Consider the following 16,115-nt stretch of genomic DNA (forward strand, 5'->3'; position numbering starts at 1 on the left):
ACAGAGCAAGGAAGGGCCGTGCCCAGAGCCAGACAGCAGATCAGCTCTCCTCCATCCTTGGCCAGTGCTCCAGCCTCTCACCAGTGCCACCAGGACCTGGGCCGTGCCCGCAGAGACCAGCTGAGCTCATACCTCAATGACTTTGGCTGCCCCATCAGTCATGGCCAGTGGACAGCTGAAACCTCCAGATAAGCTTGAAAATAAGTACAGTTTGACAGCCTGATGCAGACGGCTAGGAGAGAGGGCGAGTGAAAACAGCCAGGTTATGCGGGACTTCAACAGCAGGAGGATTAAACACCACGACTAGGAAGAGAGGAACAAAATACAGCCAAAACAGGTGAGAATGAGACCACTCGTTTCTGAGAGGGCAAGACGTGTTTCAGCCAGGAGGAGGGAAGAGGAACAGCAGAGTTTCTCCGTCCTGGAGGGACTGCCAGTGCAGGGCTGGATGGAAGGCATTGCTTGCCAGCTGGTGCACATTAAGTGCAGTTTTTAAAAATAAGAAATGCGGCTCTATCTCCAGAGGCTGGCATACAATGAAACTGCAAGTAAAATCCCAGACCTTTAGCTGTGTTACAACTAATGCATGTAAAGCTGGAGCAGTGCAGGGAACCGCCAAGGCCCCAGAATCAGGAAGGTGACATCAAAGAATATTATGATCAACTGTAGGCCATTAGTTACGGCTTATCATTGCCGGAGTGGAACATTAGAGCAGACAGACACTGCTGTTCAGGACAGCGGTAGGTGTGCTTTTGTCCATGCATCATCTGGTACCCATTATACAACAAGAAGTTCACTCTCACTGGATGCTCAATATACCCTGCTAAGAATAGCCAGCAAGGCACCAAGTCACTCCCATTCCCCCCCAGTTACCTCCAGTTGGAGTATCTTCTCTCATAGGCCTCAGCAATCAGCCCCTCTTCTGCTGAAATCTCTTTCATCCTCCTCCAGGCCGAGCAGGTGACGATGCGATCCACCCGCCGCCCCCAGGCATCATACTGCCGAAACACAGGGGGGTTCAACTCGCATTCCCACCCCAGAGGTTTGATCGTGGTTAGCAATCGGTTTCCAAATCTCTCCAGATCCTCATTCACCTCCTCCAGTACCTGTGAAGCAACAAGAGCAGCCCTTCAGCACCCCCCTGGAAGGCGAGGTGCCTCGGTCCTAGTAGGAAAGGCAGAGGACTGGCCAGCCTGTCCTGTTAGTGCTCTCTTGCCACTTGGCCTTTCCGTGCATTCCATAATGCAGCAGGACAGCTTGCCTCTTAGCCTCTGCTGGCACAGCTGTGCTCAGCTGTCACTTTTTTTATTTTTTTCCCCCCAAAATAATTTTTTCAAGTTACTCTTGGCAGCATCGCTGGATTTTACAAAAGACAGAAGAGCTTTTGTATCAGGGCTGAGAATGGCACAGATACACACGAGCAGGGGAGTTGGACGAGATGATCTCCAGAGGACCTTCTGACCTCAGCCACTCTGATTTACTGCTGGAGAAGAATGCCAGGGGAAGAGCTGCCAAAACCGGAAAGCCTTTTCTTATACAGATGAACTTCCACTGGGCTCAGTAGTTACCTGCCTATCAGGTTATAAAAGAAGGGACAGAGCAATCATTTGAGCTTCAGCCTGGCACCCAGGCTGTCTAGATTCAAATTTCCACCCTGCATCCAGCTTCCTAACCAGCCCTGGATAACAATTCACACACCCTCGTTTCAGCCAGGCTTGGCTGACTTGGATGGAGTAGTCTGTCCACAGTTAACAGAGGGAAACTGGCACCCACAGAGAAGTGATTCATTCCAGCCCTCTTAGACACCTATTTCAAGGTGACAGGAATTGTATTCTGCAAGTGCCCTTCACTGTCTGTGGCCAAAATCTAGTGAAGGTGCCTAGACTTAAATAACCTGACTTGTAGGTGATTAAAATTAGGCCAGGAGGACTCAACTTTAAGCACTGTTGGATCCTCATTACCATAAATGCATCCAAGACTGTATTGGTGGTCAGAGAAACACCTGATCTAGATTTACTTTCACCAGAGGAGTATTTTTTGCTGTTCTCTATGCCTCAAGAGACGCTTGTTTCCTCAATTTGACAATCGTGGAGGTGAAAGCTGCAGCTGCTGTACCCAAAATGGTGCAATTAGAAAACACATTAATTTGCTCTTGATAAAATACAAACACTGCTTCTTCCCTTCCCTGCCTCCCCCTGTATTGACTTTTCACTAAACTACATCCCGTATGATTGATTCTTCCATCGCTGTGCTGTTCCGCGTGTGCAATGAGGATCCAACACACACTGTCCAGTTACGATGCTGTAAGTCTCCATCCTCAGAGCAGCCAGTTTGCCTTCAGGTGAATGGTGAAATAGTGTTTAAAATCACAAAACAAACCAAAACCATGTACGAGAGCCCTGTCAACTGGTACAGCTCCCACTGCACTCCTGTTTGCTGTTGGGGGAGCTCAGCTGGGATGGGTGTACGCCTCCAATGCTTATCATATCTTGACAACAATTTGGAAGTTGTTTTAGAGGCATAACCTAAGAATCCAAGGTTCACGGCCTTTGCTGATGCCTGAAGCACAAGAACCTTTGAGCTGTTTACCAGGTGGGTTTTTGTTGGCAGAAGAGTATCAGTCTACCAAACAGGTCTCCTGGTCAGCACACTACAGTAAACCCAAACTACAACAGTCCCCTTCACCTCATCCACATTTTCTAAAAAAACTCCTGACTGCCTAGCTGTGAGCTCATGCCCTGACCACACGCAGCCTTACAAACCACTGTGTTACCCAAGTGATTGTGTTTATTTCCATGGTAAAAGGACAAAATCAGAGGTCCTGCATTTGTGACTGCCCAGTGTAACACACAACAGCCTGGGCATGCCAGAAAAAGGTACACCACGATACAGAGCGGGCACCTGTAAACCATCAGGGTCAGGGCTGAACCCGCTACCTTGCAGCATCTGCTGGGGGGTCCCATTCACCCGAATCTGTCCTTCGATGTCACAGGGATGAATATATTGGAAATGTGCAAATTGTTGCACACTAAGAGTGCAATCAGATGATCCTTTATATTAAAGGGCATATTTTCAGGGGGATCAAAGACCAACAGATACCTCTCCACAACAGTGCGCAGAAAAAGCAGGTGCTTTCTTTTCTGTTCCCCAGAAATCAGCTTCAAACAAAGAAAGCAATCTTTTTCTCCATTCCAGGAAAATTTCTGTGTTCACCACTGAACACAGGTGAATAGTACAACAGGAATCAACCTCCAGCGTGGTGTCTGCTTCTGTGGCACACACAAAGCTTCATCCTGCTCTCCTGGACAGGAGGGTGTTCATACGGACAGCTAGCTCTGGGGCTGCAAACAAGCGGGCGCTGCATGAAGCAGAGAGCAGACTCAGCTCTCCCCTCTCAGCAGCGAGGCAACACTGCCCCGCTGGGACCAAGCACAGAAACGTAAGGGAGATGCTGCTGATTCTCTGGTAGATTTTGCAGCTGCTTTGTCTTTTTGGGGAAGGAGCGGAGAGCAGCTCTCAGCCTTGGCGAAAGACATCACTGATCCTTTTAGTCTTCGGGAGACCTGAATCGTGCTACTTCCAAAGACACAGATCAGGAGCAAGAGCTTAATGGTTGCCCAAAGGCATCCACCTTTTCCCCCATACTGCTGCTTAGGGAAGCCTCATTCCCATCTTTCATGACAGCTGTGACAAAAGCAAGCTCCCAATGCTGCCTCCACGCTCTTAATACCCCATGTCTGCAAGGCCTCACAGACCTGGAGAGCAAGCAGTGTCAGGAAGAGCATCACTGAAAGCCAGGTTCTGCCCCTTTACTCCTCCAGTGTCGCTGCATTGCTTCTGCTGGAGTAAATCACAGAGAGGGGTCACACTCTGCTCCGTGAGATACAGTCCCTGAAAAGTGGGAAACAGTTGTAGCCCTTGGGGTGACAGGAGAGGCCAGCCAGTGAGATGCGCTGCCTCCTGCCAGGGGTGCCTGTAGGACTGGACCTCACAGAACAGAGACCCACAGCTCAGGGTCTCACCCCACCTCTCTGCACCCCTGCAATCTGTACACAGCCTTCCCTGTCTTGAAAAACAACCCAGAAAAGCCAATGACCCGTGCTGGGGACAGACAAACCCCAATGGGCCTCTGCATCCTTTTGAGCGCTCAGCTAAGAACAGCCCCGTTCCTTCAGAAAGGAATTTCCTTAAATGCCCCTCTTCCCCGGGGAGAGGGAAGAGCACAGCAGAGTTTGGAAGCACCTTAGTTTTCTCCCTTTCTCTGAAATTTCTTTCTTTGGATGACCAGACAACAAATGCCTGCACTGACAATCCCAAAACAACACTCTTGTTGCAACACCCAGGCCAGTCACAGATCACGAAGCCACTATTTCTGTTTATGTCCTGGCAGTATTTTTTACCTCTGCACTGATTCAAAGATACCAAGCTTTAAAGAATGCTGATAAATTCCCCTCAGTTAAACGTTCAAAGGCACAAAAGGGCTCAGAAAAATGCTCAATTCACAGTCTTAAACAGTGACCCAGCCAGAACTGTAGTGTGTATACACAGAAACACAAACATGCATGCCAGACCTTGGGAGGAAGGTGTGTTTTCAAGTAACTCTGAAGCAAAGCATCTTCCAAATACTGGTTCCCAGTCTCAGGCTGCTCTTGGAAGAGGGTCTCCATTTCTCTCCTTGCAAGAGGCGTTTCGAGATCCTCTAGTACTTGTTTCTCCTGCACGCCGACCTGTTGCCCCTGCCCCGCGGTCACACTGATTCCTTTAGGACTCGGCGGTTTGCTCCTCTCCCAGACGTGAAGCAGAAAGCGACTCGAGGGCCACAGCTTGCAGGTACCACTGGATCTCCACCAAGGCAGGCGACAGGTAAACATGATCCCACAAAGCCCCAAGTGTGTCCCACCAACAGCTCTTGCCACGAGACTTTTCCTCGGTTGACAGCAGCACCAGACCTGTTTTGTTTTAATGTTGTGAAGTTATTCTTAAAAAAAAAAAAAAAAAAAAAAATCAGTTATGTCTTTTCCCCTCCCTCAGGGAGGAGCTTTCCAGCAGCTGTTGTCAACAGAACTAGGGAAAAGGTCTTTGGAAAGAGATCAGAAAATGGCCTGGAAAAACACAAGCACTCAGAAAAACACTGTGTTCTCCCCTACCAGCTGGGCAAACCATCATAACCAACTGACATTTCCAGAGTGGGGGAAACCAGGGGGTATCCCTACCAGCATCCCCCAGAATAGCTCAGGATGATAACGGGTTAGAGATGAGAAGGAAAAAAATTATTTCCTAATCTGAAGGATACCAAAATGCCCTGAAATGGTAAAAAATGGTTTAGGTGGGTTATTCTGTAAATACGAAACTGGTGAAATAGAGAATCCATCTTCCTTGCCCGAGTTGTGACGCTAGCTCCAAAATAATCTGCCTCTTATTAAATCCCTGGTGTCTTTAATTTGAGTCAGGATGGTATTAAAAGTGTCCCTATCCCTAGGGAAGTACCAGAATATTCTAACAACGTGTCTTCTGGCTTTGAGTAATTTATAAACTTGCACCCGATTTTGGGCGATATGCTGCTAATAAAAACAGTATTTTACTTTACAACAGTTTTAAATGGGCATAATACCAAACTGCTGTTACGAGCACGACTGTTGGGGCCTGAAGCGTGGGGTGAAACGCAGGGACACGTCCCAGCCCCTGCCTGAACTTAGACCGGCTGGAGAGTGGAAGAGTGAAACAAAACCAGTCAGCTTTCACCTCAGGCCAGTCTCACAAGGCCACGCTGGTTTGGTACTTGAATATTCACGTACTCGCTCGGTGGCATCTCAGTCCTTTCCTGACACTTTCCTGACGCCGTCACAGCCACGCCACGTTCCAGCACCCACCGTCCCCGCTTCCCCGGGGCTCGGCATACACCGAACGCTCCGACCACCCGGAAAACGCCATCCCGCAGCTCCGACTGGGCTTCGCTTCTGCGCCGGGGGCGCCGCAGTCCCGCGGGCACCGGCCTGCGGAACCTCCGGTGTGGTTCCCCCCCCCCCCCCCTCCCCCGCCATGGCCGCGCCGCCAGCCCCTTCCCCAGGGGCGCCTCCTTCTGCCCGAGCTGCCGGGCGCGGCACGGAGCCGCTCGGCCCGGGGAAGGGCACGGAGGGTGCCGCCGCCATCCCGCTTCCCCTCAGCGGGGCCCGCCATGGCTGAGGGGCGGGACTCCGCCTCGCAGCGAGGCCGCCGGGCCGGGCCGGGCCGGGCCGGGCCGCGCCGCCACCGCCCTCCGCCCACCGGCATCGCGGTGCAGGCCCCGGGGGGCCCGCGGTGCGGCGGCGGGGCGAGGCGGGGGAGCCGGCGGGGCGAGGCGGGGGAGCCGGCGGGGCGAGGCGGGGGAGCCGGGGCAGGTACGCGTGTGGCCCGGCCCGGCCCGAGCAGCAGGAGGAGATGGAGGCCGCGCCTCAGAGGGGGCGGCGGGTGAGGGGCAGCACCCGGCCCCGGGTCTGAGCTTCAACTCAAAAAAAAAAACCCCAAACCAAACCAAAACAGCCGTTATAAAAAAAAAAAAAAAAAAAAGTTTAAAAACTGCATTTGGAATCGCGGCTGCTTTTTTAGGGCCTGCTGTAGCCTGGCATCGCCTGAAATGAGGCGTAAGGGGCAGTCGGTGCCCGGGGGTGAGGGGGTGAGGTCCCCAGGGCGGGGACGGGGGTTCCTGGGGTGCTGGGGAGGAGGTTTGGTTTCTCCCAGTTCGCCCCGATTTCCTGATAAGTGGTGATAAAGCGCCTTCCGAGCGGGTGAGCGGTGGGGCTGTGGAGGGCCAGGGTGGTGGTGAAGCCCTGTACCGAAACACCCAGGTCAGAGTCGATAAGCTCAGTCTAGATGATGTTTCCTTTTCACAGTAAATCAATTATAAGTGTGGTATGTTGTAGAAGACATGTTTTCTTATCTCTCTGGCTTGCTTAAATCAACTTTATTTAGCTAATAACTTCATGTTGGAATAATGCCTTTGTCTGCTTTAATTGCATTCCAGTCCTGTTCACGGTGCTTAGCCAATCATGAGTAAAAAAAATACTTTCCTAAAATATTTAACATATTAAAAATTTTGCAGGTGTATATTTGTTTAAATATACTTTTATAGCTGTAATCTGTCCTCATTACTAAATGAAGTGCTAAATTTAGCATAAAAGCTGTCAACATGTTCCAATCAACATGTCTTAATGACTGCCAACAAATGGAAATGAGGCTTTCATGGAAAAAAGCTGAAAAGGTACAAACTGCAGAACAAGATTAGATCAACTGTTTTGATAAAAGTCCATTGCTCACTGCCTTAAGTCACGATTAAAACCAACCCACTGTGTTTATGCTATTATTTTAATTGTTAATAGAAATACTGACTAGCTGCAGACAAGGCAGCGTTCCTCTGGGGACCTGTTTGTGGTGTTTCCTTTCATCGGTGTCTCCCCGTTAGCAACTACATGTTGAGATCTCCCAGTGAGCCATTTTTCAAACCAGTTAATGCGTGCCGTGTTAATTCCAGCTAATGGAACTTTTTAATCAAGATTTCAGATGGTGCTACATCAAGCACCTCACCAAAGTGTGAAACATGTAATGTCCACATTATTGCCTTTATCAATTAGCTTTACATTCTTGTAAAAAGAGTATTTTCCTCTTTAGTCCAGGCTTGTGTAACAGGGCTTGCTTTCACTGAAGCAATGTGGACTTCTCTGATTTTTTTTTCTCTATTTTTTTTTTTTTAAACTTTCAAGGTGTCTCAGAAGAATCATTCCTTTATTCCCACCAAGATCGATGTTAGTGCGTTTCCTGCTTACCCTTGCTAAAATACTGGCTGCTATTGGCAGACTTCCAGTTCTTTCACATTCCCCCTTCACACTTTTTAATGGTTGTAGGAATTAACATTTGTGGTTTGGAATATGAGAAATGCATTTTGAAATGGCATCAGCTGACACCAGGTACAGTTGTGGCCCTGAATTTCAAATACTATTGATCGTTTACCAGTGAACAGGGAGTTTTCTCGCTCTGCAGTCTCTCAGACAGTGCCATGGAGTATCCTTCATTTGCTGTGCTTTAGCTGTCCTGGCTGGCAATTAGCTTTCAGACCTGAATAAGCTGAAAAATCTCATTCTTAGTTTAAGGAAAATGAGAAATAGCAATGATTGTGTACTTTCCATGTGTCTCATATCTTCTGGGTTTTTTTCAGGTTTTAATTACAAGTGGAAGGCAGGTCTTTCAAATACAGGATGGCTACTCATCAGCTTTTACAGACTAGGCAAAAGAAAAAGTCCTCTACGGTAAAAACCTTGAAATGTGATGGTACTGACAGGTTTTGGACCTGGCACGTCTGTGCCTGGTGAGGTGGGAACGCTCTGTTGTCTGCACTGTTCTTAGTTGTATTATTTCCAAGTTAGTGAGTCCAGGAAGATGAAGCATGGGGCTTTGACATGTATTTGACTAAATAAATGTAGGCTCATTAGGTGTGCGCGGAACTTTTTCAGCAGGAAGAAAAGCAACAAACTAATAGAGGAAATAAATTTAGTACACTTTCTGCTGAGATTGTCATGTTAAAATCACACAGTGGTTAGTATTTACATTAGCACCAGTCATAGACGTGTACTGTTTACAACTCTGTGTTAAAATCACTCTGAAAAATTAGGTCTGTGTGAAGTGTTGACAGGCTCAGTCTGCTGTCAGATCTCAAAAAAAGCTGTGGCAGGCAGTGAACTTGGGTACAGCAGTGAATGGCACACAAGCACTGGCACTTGTTTGACTCCACGATTAACTCTGTAGAGCTAAACTGGCAGAAAAATATACTTTTTTTTTTTTTTTTTTTTTTAATGGGTGGATGTCTGTTAAGTGCCAGCATTGGTGCAGTGGAGGGAGTGGGAATGTTCAGCTGTGATAAAAGGGGAGGGAATGACTGACCAATGCAGTCTGCCTCTGAGTAAATGGTCAGATCTATTGATAACTATCCTGAAAACATTTAATCCCACCCATGTTAGACATGAGCCTTCCCTGTGTAGTAGGAAGACCAGAGAAACGTCGAAATTACATTTCTAAATTACTCTCTTTTTCCACCTGCTGAGAGTTGTTTCTAAATATAATCCCTGTGTTATACTAAAATGGTACTATTTTTGGCTTTGCCCTTCTTTTTCAGACGTCAGTGTTGTTCCCCAACAAAATTGCTACTGAGCAGCAGTCTGTGGTGCTGGTGGAAAGACTTCTGGCCATCTCTGTGTCCTGTATAACATACATGCGAGGGCTGTTCCCAGAGAGCTCTTACGGAACTCGCTATTTAGATGGTAACACTTTCAATTTGTGCTGAATTCTTATTGCTACTTGCTATATTTTAGCTATAATCTGCTTTACATGCTAGCTTCCAGCTTCTCATATACACATATGAGATCAGTTTATTAGGAAGTTAGCTAACAGGCCTTCTCAACTCTGGATCCAGACAGTGCTTCTGCATTAGATAGCTAGAGAGCGTAGAAGACAATCTAGAGCTATTGGCAACTCATGGCTTTTCTGTTAGTGTTTCTTTTGGTTTATGATCATAAAAAGCATTTCCAGCCCAGTGAATCAGATCTCAGAGTCAGGATATTGACATAAACATCAATAAGTTTTAAAAAATTATCTCTGATTGGTGTCTTTTATTTTCCTTTGTATTTTTGAGTCCTTGAGGTTCACATATTCAGCTTTCCTTGTGAGACTGAAAGTAGATTTGTTTGTTTTATTGTTGTGTTTTTGTTGTTTTGGTTTTTTTTTTCTGTGAAAAAATGTCACATAACCACATGCGCTTGGGAAACAGAACTTTAAGAAAAAAAAAAAAAAAAGAATTTTAAGAACCAGAGTCTTGTCGTGGGATCACAAGAATTAGCAATGCTTTGATTCATCGATATCTTTATGTCCATCCATGATATGTTGATGGGGTGTGAAACATATATGCCTTCCAGTCTGTTTCCACGTTTTCACTTAGGCAGTTAGCTGTCCTGAAACATGGTCACAGTACTTTGTGGACACTTGGTTGAGGGCAGAGAAAATCCAAAATTGGCTCTTGATCACCTAACCATGAAAAGCCACTAGTCTTTCTTTTCAAGCGTCAGGTCTTCCAAGTGCCTTTTTGATCAGGAATGTTAACATCTGGCCAGCTTACACCTTTGAGGGCTCCTTCATCCTGAGGTGTTATTAATTCACCTCTTGATTTGCAGGACAGGTTTTCTCTTGCCTAAAACCAGAGGTAGAAGGATCTGTATGGAAAATCTTAAAAGAAGCAGTTTATTCTGTGCACAGTCATTTGTTTTGTATGGATGTTGGTGAAGTCTGAAGGCAGAAGTGAAGGTGTTGTTAGGGAATGATGGTGTGGATGGGAGTGAAGAAGAGGAGGGAGGAGAGGACAGAAGCTGGTGGTGTTTTGAAATTAAGCCACAATTCTAGCACTTTTTCTGGGAGACCCCAGAGCATCTGAGGAAAGTCTTGACATTTGAAAATGCAGCAATAAGGTTGTGTCAGCCCACCTGGGAAATGTTGGTGGAAAACCAACATTTCCGCTCAGGAAGGACCTCCAGATAACGCATTTTATCCAAAAATGGGAGGGTGACTGGCTTAGTTCCAGTGTTTGCCCAACAGCTGTGATAAGGATGTAACTATGTGCTAAATCTGGTTTTGCAGACCTCTGTCTGAAAATTCTCCGAGAAGATAAAAGCTGTCTGGGATCATTGCAGATAGTCAAGTGGTAAGTGAGTAACAGCGAAACTAAGACAAGATTGTGCTGAATAGCAAGACATCTACCCCTCACATTCTTCTTCTTCCTGAATTTGAAAATATTGTGCCCAGTAGCGCTATCAGCTATGCCAGTGCAACTCCCACTGCTGCAATGTGTGTGCTTGGCCCTGTGCGTAGGCAAGACAGAATTAGCTGACCAAGATCATGTGAGTTCAAGGTCTGTTGAAGTGTTGACTGTAATGAGGTCATGGTCAGGCCCCAGAGCACACACAGGCAGCATAGATGTGGAGAGAGGGTAAGGAAAATCATGAGATTGATTCTGTTGCTGTTTAGTCTTTCCTAGTTTAGCTTTTATGGGGATTTTTGAAGCTTGTTTTTTAGTATGTACAGTATTTTATCTCCCTGGATATTGTGTGTCTAAGTACCCTACAGTTTTCTTTAGGATGTATTTCAGGGTTGGCATGTTCCCAACAAGCAGGGATTCTGACTTTGATTTGCTAAGGAGATACCTAACTGCACAGCCTTTGACTCGGAGTAAATATCTGACCATTCCTACCTGAAATAATATTTAATGCTTTGAGAAAATACATAACTGTAAACTGTGCATCAAATACCAAAAATTTACAAGACCAGACGTGTCAGGCTGTGTTCAGATTGAAGTTTCAGCCAAGCTCTGTACACTGCCAGTGGGAAAAGAGCCACTGGAGAGCAAGCTGGGGAGCCAAAGTAGAGCACTGAGCAGAAAACCACTTGGAGCCAGCCCTAAGCCTCGAATCCTTGTCTTTGTCAGGGTTTAAGTGGGCTCCAGGCTGACAGGATATGGCCCTAGAAGTATAAACAGTGCACAAATGCAGAAGGGAGGACAGTGCCTTTATGATGGTTGACCTGAAAAGGACTTTACAAGCTCAAAACGTTGCTAGCTGTGTTGTCTTAATTCCAGAAAAAAATGCACTTGAAACTATCTAATGAGTGTGTGTTTACAGATCTGGAGATAAATATTGCTGGTTTGTATTAACATGTTTTTCCCTGGCAGGATTCAAGGTTGTTTTGATGCTTTGGAGAGGCAGTATGTAAGTTTTTTCACATTTTTTAATGGAGTTTCCTATCTCTTCATGAAGTATGGACAAAACTATCCTTCCATTCCTGCTTTATATTTTTGTAGTGATCTTGCGTGCACACAATGCACATTTACAGCTGTGGGACAGGGGGAAGACCCTGCCCCAAGTATATACATGAGAGATTCGGGATTTTATTCCTTTATTGACTGCTGTTGCTCTCTAGGCTTCCCTGTACATGGTGTGTGAACTAATTTGCAGCCTGAAATGGATTTCCCTTAGATCCGTGTTCTACATTTATGTTCTCTAAGGTCTGGTTAGAGACACTGCCACTCAGAACTGAGATTTTGCTCTCCATGCCTGTTTTCTTGAGAGGTTCTATGCGTCTGTTTTCCTTCATCTCCTTTCCCCTAGTCTTTTCCTTTCTCATCGTCTCTAACCCTCTTGGCTTTTCCTCTTGGGTTCAGAATTCATTATGTTTTTTTGGAAAGTAATTAATCAAGTAAGGCATATAACTGGTTCCAGGACAAAATCAGCTAGTAAGTAATCATATTCCTTGCTGATTCTCACATAAAAACTGCTCTGCACAGGAAAAAGCACTAACTGTTGTCATCGCTGTCAGCACTGTTCATCAAACCAGCTCTCATCTAGATCAGATGAAGTGGTGTTAGTTTCAGCACTGATGATCAGATGGACTCTTATACATCAGTACAACTGTCAGTGTGCATAAGATAATTCAAAATGTTGTGAACTCTGTTGCTTACTGAGAGTTCTAGGAGGTATTTAGTCCTCTGCTATGTATGAGAGACATAAATTGTTTGTTATCTGCCAAGGATTAAGGAAAAAACAGGTATTTAATGCATATTCTAGGATTGTTTTCAAGAGTAGTCCAATGTACATTTTCTTGCTACAGCATAAATTAAATACCTTTTGGGGGTTTTCGTAGCAGAGAGCAAATATTAATCTTCAGTAGGGATGGGTGCTCTTGTAAGAGAGCTTTAAATCAGCATAGCCTTTGGAGATTTGTTTAGAAGGAGGCCCAGGAGAGAAGTCTGAGCATGCAGTTGTTTTCTTGGGAAACTGCAAATAAAGCCAAGCAAACTGGCCACTAGGTGTTGCTGATGCTGTGCTATGAAGAATCTGCATAAAAGTTTTTAACTCCTAGTTTGTTGAATGTATTTATTCCTTCACTGTATGTAGGCAGTTAGCTTTTGATAAGTCTGTCTTTTCCTTGCCCACTAAGGTTAGATTTTGATTTTGTGTTTTGTTTTGGTTTTCCCTCTGTAGTTACACATTGCTGTCCTCGCAGTAAGTAAACAAATACAAGTTGGTTTTCTTCCCCCCCCCCCCGCTTGAATGAGATACAGAGTCAAGGTTGTGTCAACCCACTTGTGCCTTTTTTAAGGGGAAGTCAAAATGTATGTGGTTTTTAATAGAGTGGTGACCTTTCTTAAATACGAACTTCCTAGGCTGTGTGGGAATATTTTTCTCAGTATGTCAGACTTCTGGCTGAGGCCTTACATGCATCCTTAAACTCCTAGAAGCGCTTTCGTGTGCTTCATATCATTGCTTCCTTTAAACTCTTGCCTCCCCCCTTGGAAGCTGCTGTGTCTTCTCCATTTTCCCCTCCAGAAGAGTTCTCATTAATCTGATCCTGAAGAAACCACACACTGGCTATTACATAGCAGTTTGCCCTGGTCCTTTGTAAAGCACCAAGTGCTATGCTATGCATCTATTCTGTGTATAATCTGAGTAGTTAAATCTCAGGCATCCTTAGTTGCCTGTGAGGGTTGGAATGGGAATTAACTTCATTCCTCCACAATTACACAGATGAGTGTCTTCTACCTGTCTTTGAAGTGGTAAGTGTTGGCTGCTGATAGAGGAGGGCAGTTTCTCAGCCATTCCTTTCTCTAATCCCACGCTAAAGATAGAACAATCTCTGCTGTAAAATGAAAATACCACTGTTTAGTCGCTTTTCACTGGTTCAATCCATCCAAGGGGAGAATGCCCTCACTGTGCTTTCTTATAACAGATTTACACCAATCCCAAGGAACCGGAGGTAAGAAAGAGTCTTAATTAATCTTTGAGGCAACTGAAGGCATGGGTGAGTAGATTTGTATTCAGAGTGGACTTGTAGGCTTAAATTCTGCCCTGACATAGCTGCTTGGTGACCCTGTTTCTCTTCTTCTGCCTTCACTCAAGAATGACAGCTCAGTGAGCTGGATTGTGATCAAACCCTCCTACCAGGCACTAGGCTGTGGGCCCATCTAGGGCCTCAGGCAGGGATGTTAACAGGCAACTAATGGGCACGTTTGCAATTTTGTTTTTCTTTCTCAAAGAGAAGAAATGGGGAGTTCAAAATAATTCTTTTACAAACCATCTTTTTAACAGCAGCGTTGAAAAGAGAGCTGTTCTTCATGCAGAGATATTTAGGACAGAAGTTAGGAATCACTTCAGGCCTGGGCTATACATGTTGTGTAGTGCCTGTCCTTATCCTTTCAGTGTTCTCTGTTGTGTTTCTGTTTTGTTTGCATCAAGCTGGTAGAGACAGACTGGGTAGTGTGATGGATGAGAGAGGTTCTGCATCCATGCTGTCCCCGCAGAGCTGGGGAGAGAGCAAGAGTTTAGTTCATACCAAAGCTGGGGTTTGTAAGGAAGGCTCAGAGTTAAGGGCTCAGCTCAGCTCCTACTAATTGACCTCATTGCCTCTGGAAAAACTGAATTATAGGCATGGAATTGGACTACAATAGAGCCTTTCTCTGTGGTGAAGTAGTCTGTTCTTCCTAATTATTTTATTCTCTAAAATCATAGCAAATAATTTCCTTTTAGATGGAAAATCATCTAGTTTTTTTATTGCCTTCAGAAAACTCTGGGGCCTGTGAAATTCAGCAACTTTTGCCCATGCAGCACTGTTTGTATTTACAAGCAGGAAGGGTCCTTCAGGCTCTTGTCTCTGTACAGAACTCTGGGCCAGGCTTCCTTGTGACACTGCATCACCCATGCAGCCTCACATTTTTCCTTTTAATAAGGGAGAACATATGTACGTTGTGATGGTTGGCTGGCCCCGGTGCTTCGTTAGAGATTTAGGCTGAGGAGTCAGGCCAACAGAGGAAGTGGAAGGAGGAAGCAGGAAGTTTGTAATTTTTTGTGATTCTTTCAGAGCTAGGTAAGCTGTGGTTGTTGAGAAAATTTGCCAAAGCCTGTGCAAGCAATAATAGAGTTAAAGCTGTCATTGTACCATTAAAATAATGTGTTCTGGCATAAAGCTGTGAAAGGACACTGCTAGGTTCAGTATGCATCCTTGAACTTGTTACTGGAAGAGACCCATTTCTTCTTTTCCCCTCTCTTGTTAAATCTCTAGACGGTGACTGAACTGTATCAATTCAAATTCAAGTACAAAAAGGAGGTGCCCCAGATGGACATCATCAGGTAATGATTTGGTTTTATTTCCCAGAATGACACTGAAAACTGTGTTCTTGAAGCATTAAGAAGAGAGTGCACTTTATGATTAGAGCATGTCTGAGTCGCTAAGCAGCTGTAAATATCATCAGAGTTGAGGATAGTCACGGTACAGGATATGAACTGCTGAGCTGATGAGCAGAAATGCTGTCACGTAGCGCAGTGAGGCACTTAAAGTGCACCCGAACTGAATTAAGGACAATTTATAGAAATGGTGCCTAATCAGGGCAGCAGTGCAGAAACCGACACCGTTGTTGAGCTTGCTGCTCTCTCAGCTAGTAACGAGTGTTCTTCCACTTTCACAAGAGAGCCTTGTGCTTTCAAATTAAGCTTTTTCGGGTTTGATCCCTTTCACCATGTTGCTGCACCCAGGACTTTTTTTCCTTGGGCATTTGCATACGTGTATTCTGCTTGGGCAATCTTGTGTGGGTGACCTCAGAAAACTTTTGCTTGTGATGCCTGAGTTGATGCTGCAAAACGTGTGGCAGGAAGCAGCAGCTTTTTGCATCTTTTTGGCTCTCTCCATCTGTTAGATATTTTAAATCTGTGTTTAGTAGGCCATAATCCTGTGTAGTTTAAAATAAATACTGTCAAGGGCCGTTGGCTATTACCAAAGCAAAGAAAAATAATTAACCCAGTTTTAGTGTGCTTCTGCAGTTGCCATTGATGAAAGATGGATCTTTGGGCCTTGGAACGTGCCTGTACAGCAAGAGATCTCTGCTGCCTCATATGCTTCTTAGGAAACTCCTCCACAAAGCTCCTGTCGTGTGACATTTGCTGCTCTAAACACATCCAAATAATTTGTAGTATGCAGCAAAATGATTCTCTGTTGGGAAAATCTGAACTACATCTGAGTGTAGAGTGTCCTGTTGACTGTACCTTCTGTTTCTGCTT

The 16,115-nt window shown here is 45.5% G+C and overlaps 2 protein-coding genes across 8 annotated transcripts in view; one reads left to right on the forward strand and one right to left on the reverse strand.

Annotated features, from left to right (window-relative positions):
- The window catches only part of LOC104355961 (acyl-CoA dehydrogenase family member 11), a 20,338-nt gene extending 14,407 nt beyond the window's left edge, over nt 1-5,931 (reverse strand). For both annotated transcript variants that reach the window (XM_042805486.1, XM_032995163.2), the window contains exons 1-4: nt 5,796-5,931; nt 4,572-4,978; nt 874-1,106; nt 133-232 (exon numbers count right to left, since the gene is read on the reverse strand). In XM_042805486.1, the coding sequence (XP_042661420.1) occupies nt 133-232; nt 874-1,106; nt 4,572-4,871 (633 nt within the window). In that variant the 5' untranslated portion in view covers nt 4,872-4,978; nt 5,796-5,931. The remainder of the gene's footprint in view (nt 1-132; nt 233-873; nt 1,107-4,571; nt 4,979-5,795) is intronic.
- Nucleotides 5,926-16,115, forward strand: part of HORMAD2 (HORMA domain containing 2) — a 26,961-nt gene continuing 16,771 nt past the window's right edge. For 3 of the 6 annotated variants that reach the window (XM_032995166.2, XM_042805489.1, XM_032995164.1), the window contains exons 1-8: nt 5,926-6,007; nt 8,189-8,279; nt 9,143-9,287; nt 10,654-10,717; nt 11,741-11,777; nt 13,050-13,070; nt 13,795-13,821; nt 15,124-15,191. In XM_032995166.2, the coding sequence (XP_032851057.1) occupies nt 8,229-8,279; nt 9,143-9,287; nt 10,654-10,717; nt 11,741-11,777; nt 13,050-13,070; nt 13,795-13,821; nt 15,124-15,191 (413 nt within the window). In that variant the 5' untranslated portion in view covers nt 5,926-6,007; nt 8,189-8,228. Of the gene's footprint in view, nt 6,008-6,360; nt 6,378-8,188; nt 8,344-9,142; nt 9,288-10,653; nt 10,718-11,740; nt 11,778-13,049; nt 13,071-13,794; nt 13,822-15,123; nt 15,192-16,115 lie in introns of those variants that run through there. The other 3 variants (XM_042805487.1, XM_032995167.1, XM_032995168.1) reach the window with 3 other exon arrangements.

The sequence above is a fragment of the Tyto alba genome, unplaced genomic scaffold (assembly GCF_018691265.1).
Source record: "Tyto alba isolate M040663 unplaced genomic scaffold, T.alba_DEE_v4.0 Super-Scaffold_44, whole genome shotgun sequence".
NCBI lineage: Eukaryota > Metazoa > Chordata > Aves > Strigiformes > Tytonidae > Tyto > Tyto alba.